The sequence below is a fragment of the Diplotaxodon limnothrissa genome, linkage group LG18 (genome assembly GCF_057381915.1).
Source record: "Diplotaxodon limnothrissa isolate DT_005_m linkage group LG18, D_limnothrissa_male_GT1.1, whole genome shotgun sequence".
Taxonomy (NCBI): Eukaryota; Metazoa; Chordata; class Actinopteri; order Cichliformes; family Cichlidae; genus Diplotaxodon; species Diplotaxodon limnothrissa.
In genome coordinates this window covers 40,514,912-40,540,581 of record NC_140613.1, presented here as the reverse complement: position 1 = coordinate 40,540,581, position 25,670 = coordinate 40,514,912, and the positions used below count along the sequence as shown (strand labels likewise).

Below are 25,670 nucleotides of genomic sequence, written 5' to 3'. Positions count from 1 at the left end.
AAACAACAACAAAGGACAAAAAGAAACAAACAAACAAACAAACAAACAAACAGGTGTGCTTCCATTTTCAAAAAGAGTTTTAAACACCCCCCCCCCCCTTATTGCACCAGACCCTTACACACTTCAGTCCCAAGGTGGCTATGAGGGTCAGTCTTAAAGAAAAAAAGGGGGGGAAATTACTGTAAGCCTGCATCCCTCAAAACAAGGACCGGTTAAATACAAAACATGGTCTGGGTAAGTACAATTTAATTTGTCTCTACAGCGGCTTTACCACAAACATTACTGAAGCGATAGTCGAATTACTTACAAAAAAAAAAAAAATCAAGATCGTCTATAAAAAGGATGTCCGTAAAATCTATAGTTCAAAAAAGAAAAGCCTTTTTAAAAATGGTGAGATTATTTATGTGTGACTATGTAGTGATGCGTGGAAGTGGCTAACTCAGCTGAGAATTTATATCAGATTTAGAAAAGCACCGACCAGGAGCTGAGCTATGTTTCCAAAAGCATCTTAGACACGTGGTTCACTCCACGGACGAGTATGTTTCCTATTAAAACTCTACTGCTGTCTTATATTTGGGCTGTGCTGACAGATATAAAGCCGCTCTGAAATGAGACTATATCAGGTCGGACACCTGATCAGGATTCTGAAGCTTAGCTGTCATCAGCTGTGTGAGGCCTGTGCTCTACACAGTTAATAGCAAGCTCCTACAATAATAACACGACTATCACAGTGAAATAAACCTTGAAACAATCACTACAATGTGGGTCAAACAGATATTTGATGAAGACATCGATAAATTTCAAGAGACTCCATATTCACAAGGTGTAAAATTAACACTGTGCACAGATAATTATTAAAGTTGGATAAAAAGGCGACTGTAAACCAAAGAATTTCAATAGTAACTGGCACAGAAATTAGCAGGCTCCTTATTATAAACAAGAGATACAGCCCTAATCAAACATCTTCAGTAGATCACTCCAAAAAATTTAATTTCGACTCAAAAAGAAATCAGGTTAAGATCTTTTTTTTTTAAACCTGGATAAAATCCACCCATAATAAGCATAAGATGCTTTTGGAAACTCTTGACTGTAGCAGTGTGAACGTTCCTGCAGGTCCGGCAGAGCCGAAGAGAAGAATCAGACCATTTTCCAACAGCAAAAAGGAACCTCTCTGTAGGTGTGTGAAACTATCTGTGCTGGTGTTAAACAGCTCTGCAGTGGCAAGTGTGTGTGTGTGTGTGTGTGTGTGTGTGTGTGTGTGTGTGTGTGTGTGTGTGTGGACTCGAATAATTTGGGATTTCCTCATAGTTCTGCATTTGTGCAGGTGGTGTGAATTTGTTTGTTTCTAGGTGCTGTTAACAAACCATGAAAAGTCTTTAAGAAAAAAAAAACGATGAGCCTGAAGTAAATAAAAGGCGGTGTGTGAGCAACGATGACCAAACCCCAGAAACAATAAAACATCACCCTTCCAAACAGGATAGAGCTGCTCTACGATGGCATGAATGGCTGTAGCAACAATAGAAGGCCCCGATTTCTGCATAAACTTGTTTAAAAATGTGATGTATGCAATGGGGGCTTCTACCACAGCTACATGTCCCTGAGAACAAGGTCCACGTCACATGTTATTGGGACCTGCACACCATGCTAACAGAGGAGGGTTGAACCTGCTGCACTCAGACGTCTTTTTTCAGTCCATGAAGTCTCATCCAGCAACACCTGGAGTCTGAAAACCTCTCAGCTGGGAAGGAAGACTGAGACCGTCAGGAGTCCAACTCTACAGGCTGTTCACTGTTAATGCCCCCTCAAGGAAATATGAAATGCTCTCAGTGATGCATGTTTTTAGAGTTATGTCAAAGGTCCTCTTAATCAAAAAAAAAAAAAAAGGAAAAAAAAGAAAGAAATCATTCCCTTTTTAAGGCAGCGTCTCACTTCAGCACGAGGTTTTCTTAACCACTCAAAATGAAATGTAGTCACAAGACTGCTTCCAAATCTGCTCCTGTGGAGACACTAATCTTCTCTGCTCGAGCAGGTGAACAAAGCTGGCGGTTTATTACTATTGGGGGTTTGTGTGTATGACTTTAGGCATTTCTTTTTGTCTAACATAACACTGTAGTCACCACAATCACTGCTGAGAGCAACATCCAACAAAAGCAACAAACACAAGTAGTTAGAAAAGGCCCCCAGAAGATGTGTCAGGGAGCTGACGGTTGCTCGGGGAAAGTGTGTATTCTGCAGCCTCTTGGTGAGTGGTTGCTGACAGTTGCCAGAGTGAAATTGGCTGCAAACAGGCATAGAGATCACCGGCAGGCTGCTGTGACTTTCCCCGAGCTAACCAGCATGTAGGCCTGCATGACTGAGGTTCAAGACAGGTGGACACAGAGCTGTATCGTGGATAAAACCAGTTAATTTTAGTATAATAAATGATCATGAAAATCAGAACCTCGCTTGTGGTCTGTAGTCTGAGGGGTCGCTTTGGAATGTTTTGTGGCCTCAGCACTGACTGGGCGAGTACAAAGTTAGTGCTACAAAGAAAAGACGAGCTGTAATAAACCTCCTTTAGTGGGGAACTACGATAATGTGGCACAGACCTGAACTCCTGAGGAGGAGTCTGCAAGTTGAGCAGTGAAGCACATTTACATGTTTCATTGCTGAAAAATAAAAAGGCTCGTCTGAAGCTGCTCTTGGCTCTGTAATGACTTTCACATCGATGAGAGTTTGATCAGGAATGCTGAGACAGACACACACACACACACACACACACACCTCATGATTCTGAGACTTGAGCTGCCTCAAAGTTGACTGCTAGCTTCCTTTGCCGTCTCTTGGAGGCAGAGCTGGGGGTGTGGCCTGTTGCTGGCATGGTTTGCCTAGGTGGTGTATGCAGTGCCGTCGTCGTGGAGTCACCAGAGGAGAGGTCGCAGTTAACAGCTTGTTGGTGGATTTTAACGCTCTGTGGTTCAGTCTGACCTTGCAATTGGCCAGTTGGCTGGTTCTGGGATTTCTGTGCTTGGTTCTTAGCAACAGTTTGGGCAGCACTGTAAAACTCTCGAGTTTCCTGGTTCCTTTTATTTGCCGACACTCGTTTCTTAGTCACCTGACAAGGTGAAAGATAAACAGAAAGCTGAGTTACCAACCTGGCCTACGTCTGCACAGGAAAAGATAAATGGGAACGCTGTATTAACCTTTTTCCATTAGCACCTCCTGTGGTCGGCTCGACACAGTTTTCAGGGTTTTCTGTTAGTTGGTAGTATCTGGTACCTGGTACTACCAACTAATAGACTGCATGCCACCAACTGGCTACTCATTGGCGTCAATGAGTCGTGAGGGCACTTCCTTCACAAATATGAAATCTGTAACTTTTGAAAGCCTGCAACGGGAGAAATGGCTACACAGAAACAACACTGTGGTCCCGAGTCTGACGAAAAGCCACAAATCGAGCAGCAGGTACAACATCGCCTAGACGCCCACCTTTGTTGTATCATCCGTGTTGCATACAAATGGCGTTACAGGACGCTCCGCCATGTTGCTATAATGACCCTAAGCACACTAGGTGATACTCAATTGTAATGGTAAAACAAGTCGAACCGATCCAAGTAGGTCCTTATGGAAAAAGGGCTTATGTGTTACCTGTAAGGGGATGAACTGGTTGTGTGAGCCAATGGGCAGTGTCGTTGCAGGCTGGGGGCGCGCAGCGCCAGGGAAAGTCCCCGGTGGGCCGTAGAATGGCTGGTTTTGGTGGTGCTGAGGAGGCACCGTCATTCCCCAGAGAGGAGCAGGACCGTAACCCTGTGGGGGCAACAGCACACCACCTGGAAAACAAGAGCATACTCCTAAGATTAAAAAAAAGATCATTTTTAAGGCTTAAAAAATTTGATATGAATGCTGCTACTATTAATTCATCCCCTGTCACAAGGGTTCACCACACTGAGGAGCTCTGCATAGGGCGATAATCAAAATCTCATATCCGATATAAGACATTTATCGTCCCGACAACGATATAAAAATCACAAACATTTTGCATTTTCTGTAAATTCTGTGAATCTCGGGCAACTCGACGCGTTTCCAGCTGGGCGTCGTGTACCTGGAGTCGAGTGTTACATAAGTTGAAACAGCCGCAGCTTTTTTTGTGAGTATTTATGACATGGCATGCTGCGAGAAAAAGCCTGTTCTGAGGTTTATTTTTGAGCACCTGACGGCTCTTTTTGGCCTCTCGTCCGTAAACACTGCGTACTCTTTCACGTGTTTCAGTTTACTTTGAAAAATCTCAACAGGATCTTCAGCTTTATTGTGAAATGTTTATGTGGAAAATAAACAAGCGGACGGCAGAGCCACGCGATGGTTTTACCATCGTCGTTGCTAAGGACTACGCATTAAACCAGGCGCTAGTCCCTCCGTAGTGTGGTTACATTAAATATAAGAGAAAGAGAGAACTTTAAGAAATTCCACAGTGACCATCAAAACGATGAAAAAATATTGCCGTAAACAGTTTATTTTGCGACACCATGAAACAAACGATAGCGTAAAATGAAACGACAGATGTTTTCATATCGTCCTCCGATATATGTCGTTATATCGAACAGCCCTAGCTCTGTATGTTTAATCTGGCAGAATTTTACACCAGGTGACCTCGACCCACTACACTATGGAACACCTTAAACTGATGTTTCTAAATTCATTGATGAAACCTTAAAGAAAGACAGACTCACCTTGTTGGTTGAAGACAGCTCCCATGTGGGGAGGTCGTATCTGACCCACTCCTGTGTACAGAGGAGGTGGGAGGGGGAAGCCTGACCCGAGTGAGTTCTACAGATGCACAGAGGGTCAGCAACACATTTAATGTTTATCTCATTGGTTACAAAGTTCAGCCTCTCACACTTGTGAATCAAATATCTGCGTTTGTGTGTATACCAGTCTCTGAAGTGCAAAGAAAGCAGCTTTCTCCTTGGCATCGTGTTCTGACTGGCACTGTGGGCCATGAACCATCAACCCGTTGGACAGTTTCACCTGACACAGCACTAGACCCTGCGTCGGTGTTAATGGAAATGATTCACAGTGGGGCACTTGTGAAAGTGGGAAACGCAGAGTAGAAAAAAGTGTGACGTAACAGAAACAGAAAATAGAGCGTGTTACCTGTCTGTTGCGCATGAAGCTGAAGTCAGGTGGCGCCATACCTAAAGCCCCACAGATGCAGGCCAGGTCTGACACCTTACTGCCCAGCAGGGCGTTGGCAGAGGCAGCAGGTGCCGGAGAAGGCAACACAGGCGCGTCGCCGTGTGGGACGTTTATTTTTGCAGCTGGAGGGAGAAAAGTAATGATCATAAGGAGGAGAATACAGAGAAGAAATTTGCCTGGGATTTAGAAATCACTAAGCTACCGAGTTTCTTTGACGATCGTCTCCTGTTCTGCTGCTGGCCAGCAGGGGGGGTGCTGTTTGACGTCTCTTGAGCAGATTGACTTCCTGTTCCAGTGCTGTCAATTTTAAGCATCTCCTTCAGCACCAGGGTTCCCTTCTATAGCAACAAACCACACACGATCATTTATGCTAAGTGGTTCTTCTAAAACTCAGAGGTTCCTCTTATTTTGGCTTCACCACATATTTACCATGGCAAAAGACTGTGGGGATAATGGGCCATCTGGCTGGCTGTCACCTCCTTGTGGAGGGGCAGGAGGGGGTGGGGTTTGCTGGTTACCCTTGGAGATTTTTAGATTGGCAATGAGGTCCTCAAATTGTGTTTCAGCCTGAGTAAGAAAAAGTAAAGAAACTGTAAATCATCGTCTTGTTCAGGGTACGAGATTCTGACCAGAGATAACCCTGAAAAACCAAAAACAGGCAGAAGTCAAAAGAAGGATTTGTGTTTCTGCACCTTGTTGGCTATATTGTGTGAGGGAATAAAGGAGCTGACATCTTCATTTTTCTTCAACAGTCTGATGCCAGCAGGTGGGGTCTGTGAACAATACACACATCATCAATTCTAATCCAGTCCACGCAAATACAACACAGAGCAATTCATGCAAACGCACGTCGCTGTTAACATGAACATGTGAAAACCAAAAATAAAAACTGATGAATTTAACATGATAAACTTAACCAATTGTGCACAACAGAAACAGCTGATGTGTCGACTCACAGATTTGCTGGCGGGTTGGTTCTTCCCCTGCTGGGAATGTCCTTCCTAGAACCCGAAACACTTTTTTAAAACTATTGTTTTAAAAGCGTAATTCAAGAATTAGTAGTGAAATAAGGAACATCACCAGAGCACTCTTTGTATTCTGGTTAAATTCCTATATAAAAACAAAGTTCCTAAGTGCCTATGTCACTTCACTGTTAAATCCTGAAGCAATCACATCAGCATTCATGGAGGAATTTCTGTATCACATCTATAAGGTTCAGTCTGGTTTGGGAAAGTATGTGGTTATTTATTTGAAACCATTACAAGTTCACTTGAACTAAAATAAGGACAATACAGTAAATATTTCTCAGCATTACTAGTTTTTCCTTAAAATTCCTGCTGGACTCCTAGGACAGTGAGAGAGAAGTTTTAGAGGAATCTAAAAAGCTGGTGTCTGTTTCACTGAAAACTTACATTGTTGTGCCAGTGAGCAGGAGGCTTGTTAGGAGGGCCTGTGTTCTGCAGAGACTGCCATACATTACTGTACTCCTCTTTGTTCTGGATGGAGAGAACGACATATGTAGAAACAAGTCATGTTACACGCATTGCTGAGAGACTATAACAGTTAGGCCAAATGGAGCAAAACCTGCTCTTACCCTGACCTGGTGCTTTTGGATGGGACCTTTTGAGGGAGAGCTCCTGTTGCCCTGTGAGGCAGCCTTTGCCACACCATGTTTGTTGTTATGCTACAAATAAAAAGCAGTTGGAACAGTGAAAGAGGAGAAAGAGGAGGGATTTAGGTGAAACTGTGGAAATTCCAAATCATTTCCACTATTCCAAACTGGGGAATAATTTGTACATGAATCTACTGTGAGCATTCCACCCTCCTACCTGTGTGGGGATAAAAGGTGAACGAGGAGAGTGGTTCAGGCCTGCCAGCTGCCGGTACGAGCTGAAGTTGCCGCCAGTGGCAGGCTGCGGTTTGACGATGGCGGTGAGTTTGTGGCCAGTGTGATCAACCCGTGCTCCGTGGGAAAGGTTGATCAGGGCGCAGGGAGGGAGGCGGTAACAACGAGAAGATGTGCACCTGAGGAAGCACATGAAGAGGCAAAGCAGCTGTGACCGTCTGCTGTAAAGAGGAACACCTTTACTCCAACAGTATCCTGGTATGGACATCGTGTGTATTCTGTTACAGCCTGACTGTATGATTTTGTGTTTTACCCTCTTCTTGTGCTTTATGTAACCGTTTTGTAAAAGACTGCGCACTCTGCAGCTTTTTCTGTCTGGTGTAAAGAAACTGAACACTGAAGTTGACGGTATGACGTAGTAATTCAGTCAAAGAAGAAAAAGTCTTGTCAATTATTGTCAAAGTAACAGTAGGTTTTAATGAAGTTTAGTTAGCCATCTAACACTGATCCATGAGCAGTTCGTTTCAGGGTGACTGTGATGGCAGCGTATAAGACAAGCGAACACTTTTATCCATTCAGAGCTGCTTTGGAGGAGGACAGACTGATGTGATCTGGCCGCTGCCTGTGACATGCTCACACATGTGTTTGTGTGCAGTGAACAAACTACTTGGGGAATCTGTTTGAACAACCATCTGGAATGTTTGCTTAACAAATCTGCTTTAAACAACTGTTGGGAACCATTAACGGATGATTACTCCTGCCATCCAGGTGAGCGTTCATGTGCAACCTATGACTAATAAAAAACAACAACTAACATTAACAACAGGCAGCAAAGACCTCTCTGCTCTTCCCCTGCCCACTGCAGCTCAGTGGGTAATGGATTAAAGTATGTGATCTGGCAGCAAAATCAAATGCCCTCCCATTTCATGTTTGTAAATTGGGAATTGTTTAGAACTGACCATTCCCAACACTAATTACATAGTATTTAGTATTTATTTATTTATTGTCATTGTCAGAGAACAATGAAATTGCATTTGGGGCTTCCGTACAACCCGTAAAGAAAATAATGAAGAAAATAATAAATACCCCTTAAAACCCAAGTGTAAATATTTAACCCAGTGTGACTCCAGTGCAATAAGACAATCCTTAGAAACAACATGAGAACATGACAAGTAAGTTCAGTGCTATTAAGAAGTTGGATATGGTTATTGTCCGTGAGAGGGGGGCAGAGAGTTCAGGAGCCTCACAGCCTGTGGATACAGGCTGTTGGCCAGTCTGGATGTTCAGCAGCAGCACACTCATGGTTACCTGATGTTGAGACCTCCAGCAAATTCTTCATCAAACAGCACTTCATAGAGAACCTCTGCCTCGCGCTCCGCTAAAGAAACAGACACAGATACGGTATACTGTTAATCACGCTCTTGTGTGTTACCCTTGATATGTGCAGACTTTGCATATGAGGACAATGACGGCTGACGGGTGTCCTCACCTCCTTTAATGCCAATGATTGTCCCTCTGAGTCCCAGCGGGACGGTGAAGCTCTCCCTGATGTTGATGACTCTGTCAAACAGACGATATTCCGCGTCTGGGTCTGGAACTACACCCTGCTGCTGCTCCAAGGGCTGCACACATATTTTTATTAATGTTATCAACTAATCTGCCATTGATCTTTTAAATTAACTGATTAGGAAAAAAAAATTAAAAAGAGAGAGAGAGACTGTGTGGTAAACATCCTTAAACACACTGCATGAAAATGCCAGGGGTTCAAAAGTAATAGGACATTTGGCTGCTGGCTGTTTCAGTGTCATTTCAAATATTAGCTCACAAACAATCAGGGTGCATTGAGAATGCACACTCACGCATATAACCATAAACCATACAGGATGAGTCTGAAATTTGACCTGCAACCCCGGTCATGATTGCGTGGAGCACAGCACACCCAGCATCATCTCTGTGGCCACTGCACATTTGTAATTCATCACTGAACATCAGTTTCATCCAATCAGCCAAAGTCCACAGTTGCTTCTCTTAAGCCCACTGCAACAGGCTTTTCTTCCAAACACAAGAAATGAGGCTGTTCCAGATCACGGTCACTGCTACAGTTTTCTTGTGTTGCACATGCACCTTTGGTCTGATCCGTCCTGACTTCACAGTGTTGCAGTCTGATGACAGACGCAGGACATCCCAACCCACTCCCTTGCTCTCTCTTTTGCTGCCCAGCCTTTGGGCTTAATCTCTTCTTTTGTTAATAAACAACATTTATCAGAGGTTAAACGGGTGACTTGTGTCGCAGCCTTACAAGCCAGCTGTAGCCTGTTTCCCAATGCTTCATCATAAACACTTGTTTGTGCCATTTTCTAAATTCAAATTCAATTCGTCACATACAGTCATACACAGTACGATGTGCAGTGAAATGCTTACACAACTGCTCGTGACCTAAAAAAAAAAAAAAGACTATGAATAGGAGAGGAAATAAATATGAAAATTAAAATGAAGGGTAAATTTAACTAGGAAAGAATAAAACAAAATATAAAAATTAAAGTTAAAATAAAATAACTACAACAAAATACACAATATAGAAAATATATAAGAATATATGAAGAAATATAGAACAATAACAGCAGCTGTACGAGTAATAAATGGTAATGAAGAAATGTCCAGGGTTGTGCAATCCACATATTTAAGTGACTTGTGATAAAGTGATTTGATTAGATGACCACGCAGTGCAGTGGCCACTAGTGTAAACAAATGTCCAGAATGTCCAGTGTGTGTAAGAACTGTATGTGTGGGTCAGTACTGTGTGGTGGTGTGATTGAGAGACCGTATCGCCTGCAGGAAGAAGCTCCTCCTCAGTCTCTCTGTGTTGGTCTTCAGGGAGCGGAATCGCTTTCCTGACCTCAACAGAGAGAACAGTCTGTTGTTGGGATGGCTGAGGTCCTTCACCATCTTCCTGGCCTTGGTCCAGCACCGCCTGCTGTAGATTGAGTGCAGGTCAGGGATGGTGGATGGTGCGCTCAGCTGACCGCACAACCCTCTGTAGAGCTCGTCTGTCCTGCATGGTGCTGTTTCCGAACCAGGTTAAGATGTTTCCCGCCAGGATGCTCTCTATGGTTCCTGAGCACCTTGGAGGGCAGTCGGAAGTCTCTCAAGCGTCTGAGGTGGTAGAGACGCTGTCGGGCCTTTTTCACCCCGGTGTTGATGTGACAGGACCATGACAGGACCATGACAGGTCCTATCCATTTCTTTTTGTTATGCGTTTTCTTTTTCCAGGGCATGATGCCTTGAATTTTCTGATGTTGGTCATCATCTTGGTCCACAGCATGTTTTCCTTTCATAACCTTCCCATCTGGTTTGTACTTGTTCTGAGTCAGCTGTGTGTAAAATGTTAAGCAACTATGTTGGATTCCTCCTTGAAGCAGCTGCATAATCCTTTTTATTGCTACACAGGAATTTCCAAAAAATATTACATGTGATTGTTGTTTGATATTAAACTGCTTTAAATCATCTGAACTTTGGCTGACAGGTCTTTATGGGGTTACCAGTCCTACGGGTTTTTTTATAACACAACCACAGCCCCTTTCTTTACAGGCACGATGTTAATACGTGCATGCCAAAGGTACTCACCCTGAAGAGGAGGTGAGGCTTGACTGTGACGCGGACTTTCTTGGTGCTCTTCTTCACCTAAGTCGGCGAGAGCGAGGCAGGAATGGAGAAGGTACAGAGGGAGAGGCGTGTGAATGGAAATGCAGTGAATACACAAAGAACTTCTGACTTCTGAAGTCTGTAGCTGTCACCTTGGTCTTCTCCACTGCTTCCTCGATCCTCTCCACGATTGCAGCATCCAGCACTTGGAGGTCACAGGATGCCCTGCTGATGGAGCTAACTGGGTGACTTTTTAACCATGAAGTGATTTCTGCTACCTTCTCTGCCCTGTTGGGTTAAAAAAAAAAAAAAAAAAAAAAAAAGTCATTTAGTCATTCATTTATTTAATCTTCAACCTTCAGACATTGGTGCAAGAACAAGATGACAACCCCTGGCTCTAAACTCCTTGTCATCACCGGCGGGTGAAGCTTTATGCTGAGAACTTTTACCCTTACTAACCAAAGGTGATCCAGCTGACAAATGAGACACCAAGTGAGAACATATCAGGCAGGATGGTGCTTTAAAGCATCCCCCCCCTAAAGATGGACTTCATAGCTTATTCAGTGTGAATTTAAACTAGAAATGTATTTTGAAAGAGGACAATTTCACACAGACTTCTATAAGTGCTTCTTTATGTAGCTAGAGATGTCGCCACCTGATGGCCACAAGAATGAATACAGCTTTTAGACACCTCAGCATCAGCTACACTTTTAAGACCTGTAAGCTACGTCCATCTTTTATATACATCTATGATCCCTAAACAAGTTTTTTCCCAGCAGGATGGAGTGAACGCAACCTTGGCAGGGGACTAAGTAAGGCCAGGGCCCACATGGCTGAAGCGTCCGTTTTACCCATTCTGGTCTTCTCCAGGCCAAATGTCATCTTCATAGAAAACATCATCGTGACTGTTTCTGGCCACGTTGTTGAACACCTCTGAAAATCTACAAAGAAACACAACCGCACCATCATTTCTAAAAGCTTCGTTCAATTCATAGGATAACCGAACATTAATACATAAGTTAAAGAACAGCGGTTTTCAAAACGACTCATTTGTTTTACCTGTCCAGGTATTCAGCCAGCAGCTCCTCCACAGCAGCAGAGTAGAGCCACTCTTTTTCAGTTCTCTTGGTGTATCCGGGAACTTCCTCGTTCTTCTTGTTGAACTTGAGGTTCAGGCCAACGTTAGCTCTTTGCTCCCCACAGGGACTGGACACAGTGAAGAAGACTGAAAGCTTAGACAAGGACTGTACCTGAATACGTGACGTGGTGCCAACAACAGCTCAACTCACTGCAGATATCCTTGTGGCATTTCTACATAAGCACTCACTTCTTCTTAGAGCCTCTACCAATGAAGATGCTTCCAGAGAAGCGGGAGACGAGGTAACCGGTGATGCCGAGACGAGAGGCCAGAACGTATCCAGGACTGTATTTCACGCTGTATTTCTACACGACACACAAAAACGTATAAGGTGAGGGGAGAAAACTCGCAAAACTAAACGTACATATCCACAGAACGACTCCACGAGCTCGTCTTACGTGTTGGTTCTGGATTAAGGGCTCCAGCTGTGGCTCATGTGGCACACTGAAGACCACTCGAATCCGCCCATCTTTGATGACATCTTGGGAATCTTGCACCTGAAAATTTATATTAATATGAATATGGAGATGTGGAGCATTAATCAGATAGACTTTTTAAAAAATGGCTGGATTTCTATACCTGCCATGGTAATTAAGAGACGGTGTGTTTCAGGTCAATTTACAGAGTAACATGAAAGTAAAGTAATGAGTAGTGTAAGAAATTACTTTCTCCTGGGAGAAATTACCGTAATTGTCGGGCTATAAGCACCAGCTTTGAACCCTGCAGCTTTTAGTCAGGTGCGGCTTTTCTATGGATTGTCCATGATTGTTGTCATATCGTAAGAGGATTTGTTTTGTTTGTTCTGCTGTTGTACGGCACTACGTTGCCTGGCGGAAGGATCGGGGTTCAAGAGTGGTATGTTGGTCACGTGTCCGTCCGCCAGGCAACGTAGTGCCGTACGAAGTAGCGCGAAAAACAAACTTCAAAGTAGCGCTACGCGTTCAGCGGGAGGCGTGGATGACGAGCGGGGATAAACTTGCGAAAAGCAAGTTATGCTCAACTCCACCGGTGGATTCTGACAGCGTGGAAAAGTGTGAAAACATCCACGATCACCAACGGATTTTGAAGGGCTGGACTGCTGCATGATGGAGAGGAGGACACCGCCACGGCCCTTCAGAGGGTGTTCGACTCTGACAACGAGGATTTCTTTGGTTTTGTAAGTGACAACGAAGGAGAGAAGCGGAGAGTGGATGACGAAGCCATCCTGAGCCTGTTCGTATCCGACACTGGAGGAGAGGACTTTGGTGGTTTCAGTGGGCAGGAAGAAGAGAAAGATGGTGGTGAATGACTGACTTTTCTTCTTGTTAAAGCCGTGTCGCTGCACCTGAGCCTAAAAGGTAGGCCGAATCTATTGTTCTGGTGTGCTGCAGGTTACTGTTATGTACTACATGTGCAAATATGTACCCATAACTTGTTTTTCAAAATATTAATAAAAGGGGTGTGTCTCCAAACAGCCATCTCTTTCCTGACAATTCGCTTTGTGCATATTCTCTTACATATGATGAGTCAACATTGAAACACCTGCGGCTTTTAGTCAGGTGCGGCTATTGTATGTACAAAACAGGATTTTCCCCTGATTTTAGCTTGTGCGGCTAATATTCAGGTGCGCTTTGTAGTCCGGGAAATACGGTAAGTAACATAATGCATTACCTGTAAGAAAAGGGTTCTGTGTATAATGAGTAATGGCCCCAACACTGATCTCAGCAAAGAGGGGAAATACCTCCAACATGCACAAACATTTGACCCACAGGTCATGAATGCAATGCCTTTGATATGCTGCTTAGTGATGCTGGTGAGTCTCCAAGCTCAGTCAATGAGAATCGATATGAGAACCAATAAGGAATCGAATTGATAATGGAATCACTAAGTTCTTATCAATGTTATGTTCATATTGTTTTGCATTACATCATTAAGCTTGAAACAGAAGGTGTTTTTCACAGATCTGTTCTAAACTATATAAATAAGCCTCTTAATTTTTTTGTCTTTTTCCCCTCAGAGTATCGAAAAAATGATTGTGGAAATCAAACTTATCTGACAGTCGCCGATGATATTAATGCACAGGTGACAGCTCGGGGCACAGTGTTTTGTTTCTTCACTTATATTGAATGTGACAGTGTGAAAACACGGACATTATACTCGGATTCTTGGTTTAAATTAATAAAAAGAGTAACTTGGGTAACGAGGGAGTAATCCACAGACTAAGAGAGCAAACAGTGGATAACATACCTCTCCCATGGCACCGTAGTACGGGTTTCCCACCATGAAGACGGTTGTTGTTGGAGGAAAGAGCTCATCTAAGCTCTTGAAGCAGGCCAGAGATGAGCAGAAGGCTTTGATATCCTGAGACCATGAAGATAAGGAAGAAGTGTCTTTAAAATAATATCTATAAACACTTAAAAAAGAAAAAAAAGGTGATAAAATCAAAACCATGTGCAGTAAACCTAAATTTGCCTAAAACTACTCTGACAATAACCAGAAAGAAACTGAAAGCATGTGTTGGGTTTATTTCAGGGTTTAGTTTCATTAATATGGCTGCACTCCTCAGCTTAAGCAGGTTTTCTTCTATTTTCCTGCAGCATGAAGACCCTGCTGAGAAACACCACAGCCTCAGTGACATATACACTGCTATAAGAGTCTTTCACCCATTATTCTCCGTTTTCTTCTCGCTATCATGTTTGTGTGCAGGTACCTTAACAACCGCCTGGTAGGCAAAGGGGAGGACCTGTTTGGCCCACTGTTTCTCCAGTTCCACCACACCATTGGCTTTGGGAACGTATTTTCTTCCAGTCAGCAGTTGGCCGTATAAAACCACCTCTGTCTCGTTTATCACGATGCCTTTCCTCTTCAAATAACTACGAGAAAGAAAAGCATAAATAACTAAAGAAGCCAAAGAATATGATGGTTCTGGCAAAGAACAGAAGGATTGTTTCAATAATATGAAAGAGTAGAAATGACTGAAGATGCATACAAACTCAAACACTTGCATTATTTTGCTGAGTTTCTTACTATTCAGTGATTCCTTGGACATCCTTAATCCAGTCCTTCTGCTCCTTGTCAGACAGACAGGTGACTTTGGCGGGAGGAGGAGTGCTCGGCCTGTCATACACTCTTTGGACACCCGGTGGTTCCTCAAGATAAAATCTTCAGAACAAGTTGCAAAAATTCACTTGTAAAGTCACTAAAGTCTCAATATAATATTTTCAGATTTTTCAGTTTCAGATTTTTCTACACATCTACCAGAAAAGTCAGCAGTCATAGCAAAGCCAGCTCTTACTTCGTTTCTCCGTCTGACACTGCAATGATGCGAGCTTCCTCTAGATGAGGCCAGTTGACAAACACAGGCTTTCCCAGAACTTGTGCAGCAACATCATCACATGTCTGAAGATAATGACAAGAAAGAAGGAGAGAGGCAGAGACACAGAGGATAAGGAGACTGCCAATGTTCCTAGAATAAGACCAAGAGGTGACTGGGTGTAAAAAATATTTTATGCAGTTCTTTTAATTGTATAGACAGTGATTCCAAGACTTCCAAGGGACAATTGATCAGTTCTTAATAATAAAGTGTTGAAGCTTTATTAAACTAGATCTAAAAACATAAACAAAAGCTCACCGTTTCCCCTTCCTGGTTGGGGAGGATATCCAGCAACATGTTCTCCCCTCTGCTACTCTGCTGGAACACGACCACCCCGCCTTTCTTCTTGTAAAACTGAAACGACAGTGAAGGAGCCAGAGCATGAGAGTTTGAGAAAGGGAGATCATCTTATAAAGACTGCTGAATTTACTAAACTTGCTATACTTCTTTTTTCTTCTTCTTAAATTGGCAGAATTAATTTCAGATTCATACGTTGGTTGTGAGTTAAGACGTATTTAACCAGGTTCGCTCCAACTTTGAACAGTTTAGTAGTAGTTCAGTTATGCACATGCCCACCTTGTGTTTGATGTGTTGTAAGGTGGGAAAGCCACAGAAGTACAGAGCTGAGCGGTCAACGGGCTTGCTGACGTGATCTAATGAAACTTGCCAAGCATCCATGGGGATGTGCGCTGTCCTGTGATGATCAACCGCAAAAGGCAATCAGCCACAGACAAATATGACTGTTGAATTTCACCTCAGTAGGACCAAACGCATGAGTTGTTTTCAGAAACAATGAGGATCGTTAAAGGCATCTACCTGACGTGGCAGTGGACGATGTCGGGGAACAGTTGAGGCAGGGGGGAGGCGTAGGCGAAGTCCATTTCCCTGTCGTACGAGTAGACTGCACACTCTGTGTGGCAGTTCCTGGCCTTCTCTTCTTTTGTCAGCTTCCTGTTGCAGGCCTCCATGGCTGCTAATAAGCACCTCTGTTCGATACACACACAACATAAAGTTACACACAGTTACAAGTTGTCAAATTTGATTTCGACAACAGACCTGTGCCATTTCTTCATTTTGAATTGTGTGTTTACCTCATCTATGAATGGAATGAGCACCACAGCCTCCCACTCCTGCTGCTTGCCATTCAGGTCAGTTTTAAAGTCAAGAGGGTAGTACTCAATAATAGCTGAACTTTCACTAGTCATCAGATGCTGAAACATAACAAAATACAGTATTACGATCCCCTGTATACTTCCTGTCCTAATGTTAAAACGATTTCTATATTAAATTATATTTTTATTTCTTAGAGTACATCTTGTGCATTTTATATGAGTGAACTTGGATTTGCATTTGTTACCCTGTAACACTCGGGCAGCAGTTCCATGCTGGCAGCAGGCAGGACTGCCAACAGCTGCTGGAAGGGCATGAAGGGCTGTCCATGCTCAAAGGTCAGCTTTAACCCAGATACATTCCTGATGTCTGACAGGTAGGGAGCGTAGTGGTAGGGGTAGTACCTGCAGAGATAACACATAATACTCAATATAGAGGTTTAAAGAAGGAAATCATTTACTTATTGTTCTTCTCCCCAAAGCAAATCAATCAATCCACTTTTTCTGTGAAATAACTTTTATTAGACAGTAAAGGTTCAGAAACCCTCATTAAAGCCTGCTGTGTAGAAATATGTGGAAATTTGAGCCTCTCTTTCAATCCTCCCACATTTCTGTGAGACTGTTAATGAGCTGAATTCTCCAATAACAGAAAGAGAAAGATCAGGGAGTAAATTACACAGAAGAAAGAAGCACTCACCAGCTCCAGGACTGAACTCCATGGTAATAGTAGTGGAGAATCCACTGGATACCTTCCACATAACACTTGGCTTGGTTGGCTAGAAACTCACTGCAAATGGAAGAGTGAAAACATAGTTACAAAGTGCAAGCTGCTGTGATGAAGGGCACTGTTAACATTTAGCCAAGTCACTTCCCTACCAATGGGATCGTTTAAAAAAGGAAACTAGTAAAAGGGCATCACACTGCTGGGAAACAGCAACACACACGCACACAGACAGACACACAAGCATGTCTATTCTAACTGCTGATAAGGGAGAAAAACAGATTTTGTCAGTCTTAATAGTTTTACCCTTTAAAAGGTATGACGAGGTAAAGGCTGCTGTACAACATCTTAAAGTGCACCTATTATGATGTTGATTTTTCGGTCATAGATGAGCATTGTTCCAATGGTGGACGCCTGAACCTCAAAGTTTTGTTTTTGTGCTGGTGAACACTTTTCCAAAAAAAAAAGAAAAAGAAAAGGGGGGGGGGGGGGGGGGGGAGTGGTGACCAATCATTTATCCGCGTTATTGAACACTGGTCATTCTAACTTCACTCTGTCTCAGCCAGTCACCGAACGAAGATACAACAAACAAAGAGGTGAAGTGAAACTAAGAGTTAAAACAATGAAAAGTGTCAAACTTCTGTCCCAATCATTTTTAGCTTTCTTCTTCCCATAATTTGCTTTTTGTATGCGTTTGTATAAGTTCACTCACTCAGACACCACGTCCACGCCGATCTTGCTCATGTAGTATGTGCGTTTGTACTGTCTGAACTCTGTTTCAAAGATATCATCCTCCTCCTCTTCATCATCTGCTGCCACTGCTGCTTTTTCCTCTCCGGTGACTTTCTCTGATGTAGTCAGGGAAGCCAGACAGAGAGCAGAATCCTACAGATATTTTTTTTTAAAAAGTCAATCACTGGAAAGAGACAGACATGAAAACAATGCTGAAAGACACAATGCATATTTTCAGTGCTGGTCCCTACCTCATTCTTTCTGGCGTCTTTGCTGGCAGCTTCCTTCTCAGCTGCCAGTCCAGCAGCTTCATTCAGATATTTGTTACCAACTTTGCTTTCAAACCACTTCAAATCCACAAAGACCTCATTAAAATGTTCCCGGTCAAACTGGCAAGACATGGGGAAAAAAAAAAAGAAGTACATTTTGGCAGAATACATTTGTTTCATAGCAAACGACATCAATCAGTATATGGGACTTGATCTTAAAATGAATGACCCTTAAATAGAAACTAGTGTCTCACCTCAGCAAGCTTCTCCAGGTATTTCTCAAAGTTTCTGAGGTTTAAGTGACCGTTCTCATTCAGATAACCTAAAACAAACACGGGGACATTATTTTATATATGTGAATGACAATAAACAAGTGGGACATGAATGTTTTTCTATATTGTACTGGTTGACAATTCTAAACTATCTGGGCCAGCTGGACAAGCACAGCACATGGAACAAACAAAAAAACAACATATTTTGTGTATGAGAGGCTTTCAAATTCTGAATAAATGCTCAAAAAATACATCCCTGCTGCATCAGTTCTTTTTCTGGGGGGGGGACTTTGTCACATGATAAAGTTGGAGCCGCCAGAACCAGGCTCAGGGTAATTCTGCCAGCTTCACGTTTAAAAGGTTTCTTCCTGTTCAAAGGGAGTTTTTCCTTCCCACTTGGTCATAGGGGGTCAGCTGATTGTTGGGCTTTTCTCTGTATAATTGTTGGGTCTTTAGCTTACAGTATAAAGTGCACCTTGAGTCAACTGTGGTGCAATAGGCAAGGCAAGTTTATTTATATAGCACAATTCAACAGCAAGGTGATTCAAAGTGCTTTACAGAGACATTAAAAAACAAAAACAAATAAAAAGCATAATTTAAAATTGATTAAAAAATATTTTTTTTAAAAAATCAGTAGTTAAAATGTAAGTTTTGAAATTTAAGCTTAAAAGTGTGGATTTGGTGCTTTATTCAAATGCAGCTGAGAACAGGTTCAACCTGGATTTAAATAAACTGAGTGTTTCAGCTGATCTGAGGCTTTCTGGGAGTTTGTTCCAGATATATGGAGCATAAAAGCTGAATGCAGCTTCTCCGTGTCTGGTTCTGACTCTGGGAACTGATAAAAGACCGGATCCAGATGACCTGAGGGATCTGGATGGTTCATACTGGGTCAGGAGGTCACTGATGTATTTTGGTCCTAAACCATTCAGAGCTTTATAGGCCAGCATCAGAACTTTAAAGTCTATCCTCTGACGGACAGGCAGCCAGTGTAAGGACCTCAGAGCTGGACTGATGTGGTCCACTTTTTTGGTCTTAGTGAGGACTCGAGCAGCAGAGTTCTGAATGAGCTGTAGTTGTCTGACTGATTTTTTAGGTAGACCTGTAAAGATGCTGTTACAGTAATCAAGCCTACTAAAGATGAATGCATGGACTAGTTTTTCCAGGTCCTGTTGAGACATCAGATCTTTTATCCTTGAAATATTCTTGAGGTGATAGTAAGCTGACTTTGTTATTGTCTTAATGTGTTTTTCTAAGTTTAGGTCTGCATCCATCACTACACCCAAATTTCTCGCCTGGTTTGTGGTTTTTAGATGTATAGATTGAAGTTCTCTGGTGACCTGTAATCGTTTTTCTTTGGCGCCAAAGACTATTACCTCAGTTTTGTTTTTGTTTAGCTGGAGAAAATTGTGGCACAACATTCAATTAAATTATAGAGATACAATTTAATTGAACTCAATAGAATATACATGAATACAGCATGGTGGCTTTCTTTTTTTTTCGCATTTCAGCTGTATTTCATCTTTTTCGCTGAGTGTGTGTTCAAAAATAAATAAATATTTTTCATGCTTTTGAAATCCAAATTTGTTTAGACTACAGTTCGTTACAGGGGACAGAGCGAAGTCCTAAAGAGTAAACCACTAAAAGGATACAGTGTATGCATCTGTCTCACCAATAGATGATTTCGTCAAATGTTGCAACACAACAAGCATGAAGAAACCTCACTGCACATGTTGCAATCCACTATAATTATTATGGAATCAAATAAGCCTAAGCTAAACACTTTAAAACATTTAAAACTGAATTGAAATGTTTGGTTCCAACAGAAATGACACTGAAAACCAAACTGAAAGAAGAAACTAAAACTAAAAACTGAGGAAAAACACAAGATACGAGTCTGGTCTTACCCCCCAGGCTTGGTAGTACACTCATGTACGTCTTGTACAGCAACGGTAGAGCGTCATGATTGATGTGAAGGTTGGGGAGGTGAGGGATGAAATCGTTTCCTACCAGGAAACCCATTAGAATCCAGTCATCTATTACTCGCTCCAGGTCATAATCGGAACCCATCTTATTCTGAAAAAAGAGGCGCAAACATTTAGACGTCATACAATACAATTTAAAAAGCATATATTAAAAATTTATCATAATATGAAATCTCGCCTGGCATTTAAAAGCTGCCCACTTTAGGCACGCTTGTCTCACCTTGAGCTCAGAGAACTCGTAGTCGATATACTCTCTCATCAGAGACAAGTGAAGCAAGTGAAAAGTGGTCTCCTCTGGAGCTGTTATCCTGAAATGGAACAAAAGAGCAGGGTTCACAAAACAATGCAGCAAAACAAAGAAAGACAAAATAGACTGAAGAGAAGAAGAGAAGAACCTCTTCTGGGATTTCTTCCCTCCAAAGCGGACTTCCTCCCTGAGCAGAGCGAAGTTTGGCTCGTGGCTGGTCAAACCCAACATAATCTACAACACAGAGTGAAGGACAGACTGAACCTTCAGGCACTGATTTGAGCAAAATGTTCATCAACGATCTGTTTAAACGTACCAGGTCAGCATCCAGGCCGTACAGGCAGTGTCGCGTGTTGGGGTCATGATTGGGCTTGGTGTTCTCTGACCGAATAAACTCCATGATTTTGTGTTCCCCCTCCCCTGGTGTCTGTAAAGAGAAGAAACACAAACTTAATACATTTATTACCGACTCAGAAACAGTACAACAGTACATACAACAGTTACACATACACCACTCACACCCACCTCGTGACCAGACAAGTACACTTTGACATTCTCCCATAGCTTGTCATTGGAGAGCTTGTTGTGGACGAAATACTTGAGCTGTTCCTGAAGTCGCACCATGAACTCAGTGCCTGGAAGAAGGATTTGAGATTAAAAGAACTGCTAACATTTTCAGAGACCTGTTCTCTGTATATCTCTTAAGGATCCAAGAAGAACTGAGCAACCCAAGTGTTTTCAGCTGCTCAGTTCTGCTTTCCCAAGGAGTCGCTACACCAGACAGATCTGCATATTTAATTTGACAGAGTTTGAAACAGGACCCTTACAGTTAATCCAGGCTCAAGACTAACAGAAGAGGTACATAGGCTGGGTTTTGTCCTGCTTGGGTTGAAATGGGAAATCTGTCTTATATAACGCCTGATTTAAACTTCTGCAGGGAATCTTCATAGAGCCTACAAAGTAGGCTACGTAAGTTGCCAGTGTAGTTGTCGGTATGCCGTTCCACACATTTATACCCGTCCTGGTTCGTCATGTGTTAAACACAGTGTGGTAGTATCCTGGTGTTTTAAACGCAGTGCCAATCGATAGAAACAAATAAGATTCTGGATTCTGTTTTCCCCCTCCTGGGTCTCCACTCTTTGCTTCTGGCACTTTTCTCTTTTTATCCTGGGATAAATATATTTGTCCCACAAGGTTTTCCACTTCTTTGTACATTCCCTCACATCCACTCCTTGGGAAAATATTACATCTCTGCGATGACCTATTCGCTAATGATTCTAGGTAAATACCAACGATGCGCTTTGGCTAAAATGTCAATGTTGAAAAACGAGTCACTGGATGTTTACATCTGACATGCAAACATGTTTTTAATAAAAATATCACATACAGTACACATATAAAAAACACAGGGACACAAAAATAAATTCAGGTGTTAAACTGTATCAGGTGGTTCTGATCTGTGTCTGTGTGATGAGCATCTTTGCATGAAGCTTTAGATCTTCCTTACCAGGAGTGATACAGTTGGAGTCGAAGCGAGCCTCTGTGGGAAGCACCTCTCCTTTATCCAAAGCTTTTTTTATCTTTTCCTCTGCTTCTTTGGCGGACCTAGACACACAGACACCCACACACAAGCGCACACCCACAAGTAGATATAAAAGAGAGAAGGTCAAATTCAAAGTCTCAGGCTGTGTCTCTGCCTGCAGTCTGTGTTTCCCCTCCTGTCTGTAACACTGAAGCACAAAATGTTGTATTTTAGCTCAAGCCTGTTTGCTGCTCATTCTTCCTTATAAAGGTAACTCACATAGGGCTCAGGTTTACAACTGCAGCCTCAGAAACATCACATAATTATACCCAACATCTCTAAATATATCTGAAAACAGACATGACACTATAATCAGATAACTAAGAGAGAACGTGGCATTATTTATAGTTTGGATTCAACATCAGGGTACAGGCATGCTAATAAAATTCCATCTCTTTATTTGGTCAGTTCAAGAAAAGCTACTCCCAATATCCTAAATTTAGTGATTCTCAACAAGTATTATGATAGGATTAGCATTTATTCATTTAGATTTATTCATCCATCACAACCTGAATCTACGTCCTCTCTGCTGGTTCATCTTCGCCCTTGGCGCCACACCATCCACCGCCATGAAGAAAACCTTGCGAGGCTTGATGATCCTGAAGAGCACCTCCAGGTAATGGAAGATGTCTGCAAAAATCTTTTCCTCAGAAATGCGAAAGTGGACATCCTCATCGTTTGGGTGAGAACACTGGTGGATGATGCCGTTCATGTCCAGATAGAAGTTGTCAAACTCTGGAATCTGACAAAGACAAACTGATCACATACCTAGTACATTCAGGAACATGACTTATCTGTAAACGCTCACAATGACGAGATCTTTCAGGTGTGGCAGATGTTTTTAGGAGGCTGATGAGTTAAAGGAGGGTATATTTGACAGTCATAAAAACAAGATAGTAAGCTCCTTTCACCTGACACATTAAAAACAGTCTCATGAGTATGCCATCCACCTTTGATAACATCAGACCTTTATGTTTGTTCCGTTTTATTTACACCGGTACCGACATGAAACATAATTCCCATATTTACTGTTACCAATTTTCTGCTAAAGGTGGTTATTTACTGCTTTAATACAAATGCAAAGCTGTCTGAGGTAAGGAGGGTGACACTGAACAATGTGCGCTGATGAAACTACTGCTGGGGGAGTGAAATAGCGGCTTCCTTTCTGCTCAGAGTGTAGAAAGTGGTTCAAGTCCCCCCGCAGTTACTCAAGTAGCCTAAACTCTCACGTTATTCGAGCTGTGGCCAACAGGCTGAGCTCATACTTCTGACATTTCAAACAAGTTCATTGTAAAGCGCAGTTACTGTTAACCAGCTGGTAACAATAACTACCCGAGCCCCTATAGATCTCTAGTTATCATAAAAATCAGTTAGTTAGCCAACTGCAAGAGCTTATTGTTGTTTAGAATGTTCCTGACCAACAAAGGCCAAAATTACCCAGTGGTAACTCATTAACATTTTATTTGTTTAGTGCGAATAAGCGCACAATGGAGACCAAAATAGCATATTAGTGATGGAATTTGGTTAATAACGTCATGCCTATCCTGTGTTTAACAAAAGGATGAAGTGAAGAATGTGTGCTAAAAGCAGAGATGTCCATTCGCCAGAAAACCATTGGTAAGCTACGTGGAATTTTAGTTCCGCGGCCCGCTATAGCTCTCTGATAGCGAACAGCTAGCTACGCTAGCACTGTGGCTACCAATGACAGCGGTCTGTGAAGCTAACCAGTCACCGCTGTTTTCCTACCTGATGTTCCTTGACAACTTCACTGAGACAAGGGTAGCGTTCCGAAATCCAGCGGTAAAATTTTGGCACTCCCATCTTCACAACAAACCTCTTCAGCCTCTAGGTAAAAACAGTAAACAGCAAAAACTGGATGGAGGTGTTCGCCTATGCGAGGAACTACAATGTAGCTGGGGTTTAACCTGGTTACATGAGAACTTGCTTTAGACTCAGGTTTTGTTTCCAACGGCTGCTAAGTAGCTGGTTGTCCGTTGTCCGCCGGAAAAATCGTTCCGCCGCTTTTCGAGAAAACATTTGTTCCGTTTTTTGTAATTTTGTGTTTGTTTACTTGCTTTCTTTTTGACATCTCATAAGTACATAGTACAACGTAATGCATATTTCTACGTAGAAAATATTTAAAATAAATAAGCCAAAACATTTTTACAAAATGTTGTATTAAACGTAAATTTGTTGTTTGCTAGAAAATAACTTTGCAATAAATGTTATATAATATTTATTACAAAAGTGAGTAAATGGTTGTTTTTTGTTTTTGTTTTTTATAGAGGTTGAGTTACCCCAAAACATCAAGTTTTTGAAAACAGCCTACTTAACATCTGAATCCAGAAATATCAGGAATCTTATACAATTTCCAAGATAACTAAGGGTGCCTATATTAAATATGAACTCCCAAGGCTGGGAAGTAGGAACAGTGTGTGCTGTGTCATTCTGAATCTAATAGGAACTGAAAAATCAGATCAACTGATATGAAAGAAAGAACACACTGTTACAGGGCCCGTCTGGCTTGCAAGGCCCACTGCAAAGCCTGAAATGAAGAACTAGTTTCCCCTCAGCAAGACAGTTCCACATTTCCACCTAATGTACAACTTTGCCTTTTCTATGATGCTGAATATAACTTTCATAAGGTTTGCAGAGGTAGATTAGACCTACTTGAAATTTGTTTACTCAAAACCTCAAATCTGAATGCATGCTGCCCAAACTGAGCAGTCAGTTTTTGAGTTTTAACAGAAAAACGCAGGCCAGCACAGTATACACTATACGAAACCATGAAATCTGAACAGACAGTCCCACCTGATGGCTGTAGCTCAGGAGGTAGAGAGGGTCAACTATTAATTGGAAGGCTGGTGGTTCAATCTCTGGCTGCATCCTTGGGCAAAATTCTAACCCCAAGGTGCATGTAAATTTGACATAGAATGAAGTATCTGTATGAATGAAGCATGTTGTACAAAACACTTTGAGTGATCAGATAGAATAGAAAAAGTGCTATATAAGAACCAGTCTATTTACCAGAGCGTCTTTCTTTTGTCGCCCTAATTTATTAAAAAAAAAAAAGATGCAAAGCCCCATGCTGTAAATGCTTATTTTATAGGACACCAAGGAGAGCGCAATTTTTCAAGGGAATTTAAACAAGAGTTTAAGGGTGCCATTGCATCGATGGCATCTGGAGGACTACAGTGTCCCGAGTCCCAGCACTGACTGAAAAAGCACCTTGTCCATAACCAAGAACGTTTCTTGCAATTCCGATCAACTAACCCATCACAGTTTTATACACAGATCACCTAAAAGAATACAATTATGTCATCATATGGAGAGAGAGAAAAAAAGAACCAACATGCCAAGTGTTTCGAAATAATTTATTCAGTAATACAAATACAAAACACCTCTCTCACTTATCATAAAATAGGCAGGTCTTGCTCCACAGAAACTGACAGCAGTTTGCCTGAAGTTACAATGCAGCTCAGCTCAGATGATACCTACAGTATGTGAAGAACGATTCCATTGCTACTTTAAAAGAACAGATTCTGCAAGGTTTTATTTCCAACAAGCAACCAATAGTTCACCCAAAAAAAAAAAAAAAAAGTCCAG

General features: G+C 42.1%; 1 protein-coding gene across 1 annotated transcript; it reads right to left on the bottom strand.

Moving 5' to 3' along the window:
- Positions 1–1,862: 1,862 nt before the first annotated feature.
- xrn1 (5'-3' exoribonuclease 1) lies at positions 1,863–24,052 on the bottom strand. The gene is made up of 41 exons (XM_085377688.1): positions 23,811–24,052; positions 22,574–22,806; positions 21,990–22,087; positions 21,008–21,117; positions 20,799–20,909; positions 20,631–20,716; positions 20,456–20,543; positions 20,158–20,326; positions 18,236–18,303; positions 17,964–18,101; positions 17,693–17,865; positions 16,957–17,046; positions 16,508–16,664; positions 16,242–16,361; positions 15,967–16,136; positions 15,727–15,844; positions 15,409–15,504; positions 15,073–15,176; positions 14,805–14,939; positions 14,488–14,650; positions 14,025–14,138; positions 12,197–12,295; positions 11,988–12,103; positions 11,720–11,866; positions 11,512–11,601; positions 10,813–10,948; positions 10,643–10,699; positions 8,508–8,640; positions 8,327–8,396; positions 7,002–7,197; positions 6,767–6,856; positions 6,585–6,668; positions 6,129–6,173; positions 5,865–5,945; positions 5,602–5,739; positions 5,375–5,510; positions 5,131–5,294; positions 4,909–5,022; positions 4,707–4,803; positions 3,628–3,809; positions 1,863–3,094 (listed from the first exon to the last, which is right to left on the bottom strand). The coding sequence occupies exons 1-41, from the start codon at positions 23,883–23,885 to the stop codon at positions 2,765–2,767; spliced, it is 5,121 nt and encodes a 1,706-aa protein (XP_085233814.1). The 5' UTR covers positions 23,886–24,052; the 3' UTR covers positions 1,863–2,764.
- Between the last annotated feature and the right edge of the window lie 1,618 nt (positions 24,053–25,670).

Coding starts and splice junctions, on each gene's coding strand:
- xrn1 (XM_085377688.1), bottom strand. CDS start 23,885: ATGGGAGTGCCAAAATTTTACCGCTGGATTTCGGAACGCTACCCTTGT. Junction 15,505..15,726: donor TACAACACATCAAACACAAG/GTGGGCATGTGC, acceptor CTGTCGTTTCAG/TTTTACAAGAAGAAAGGCGG. Junction 14,139..14,487: donor CCTACCAGGCGGTTGTTAAG/GTACCTGCACAC, acceptor TCATGGTCTCAG/GATATCAAAGCCTTCTGCTC.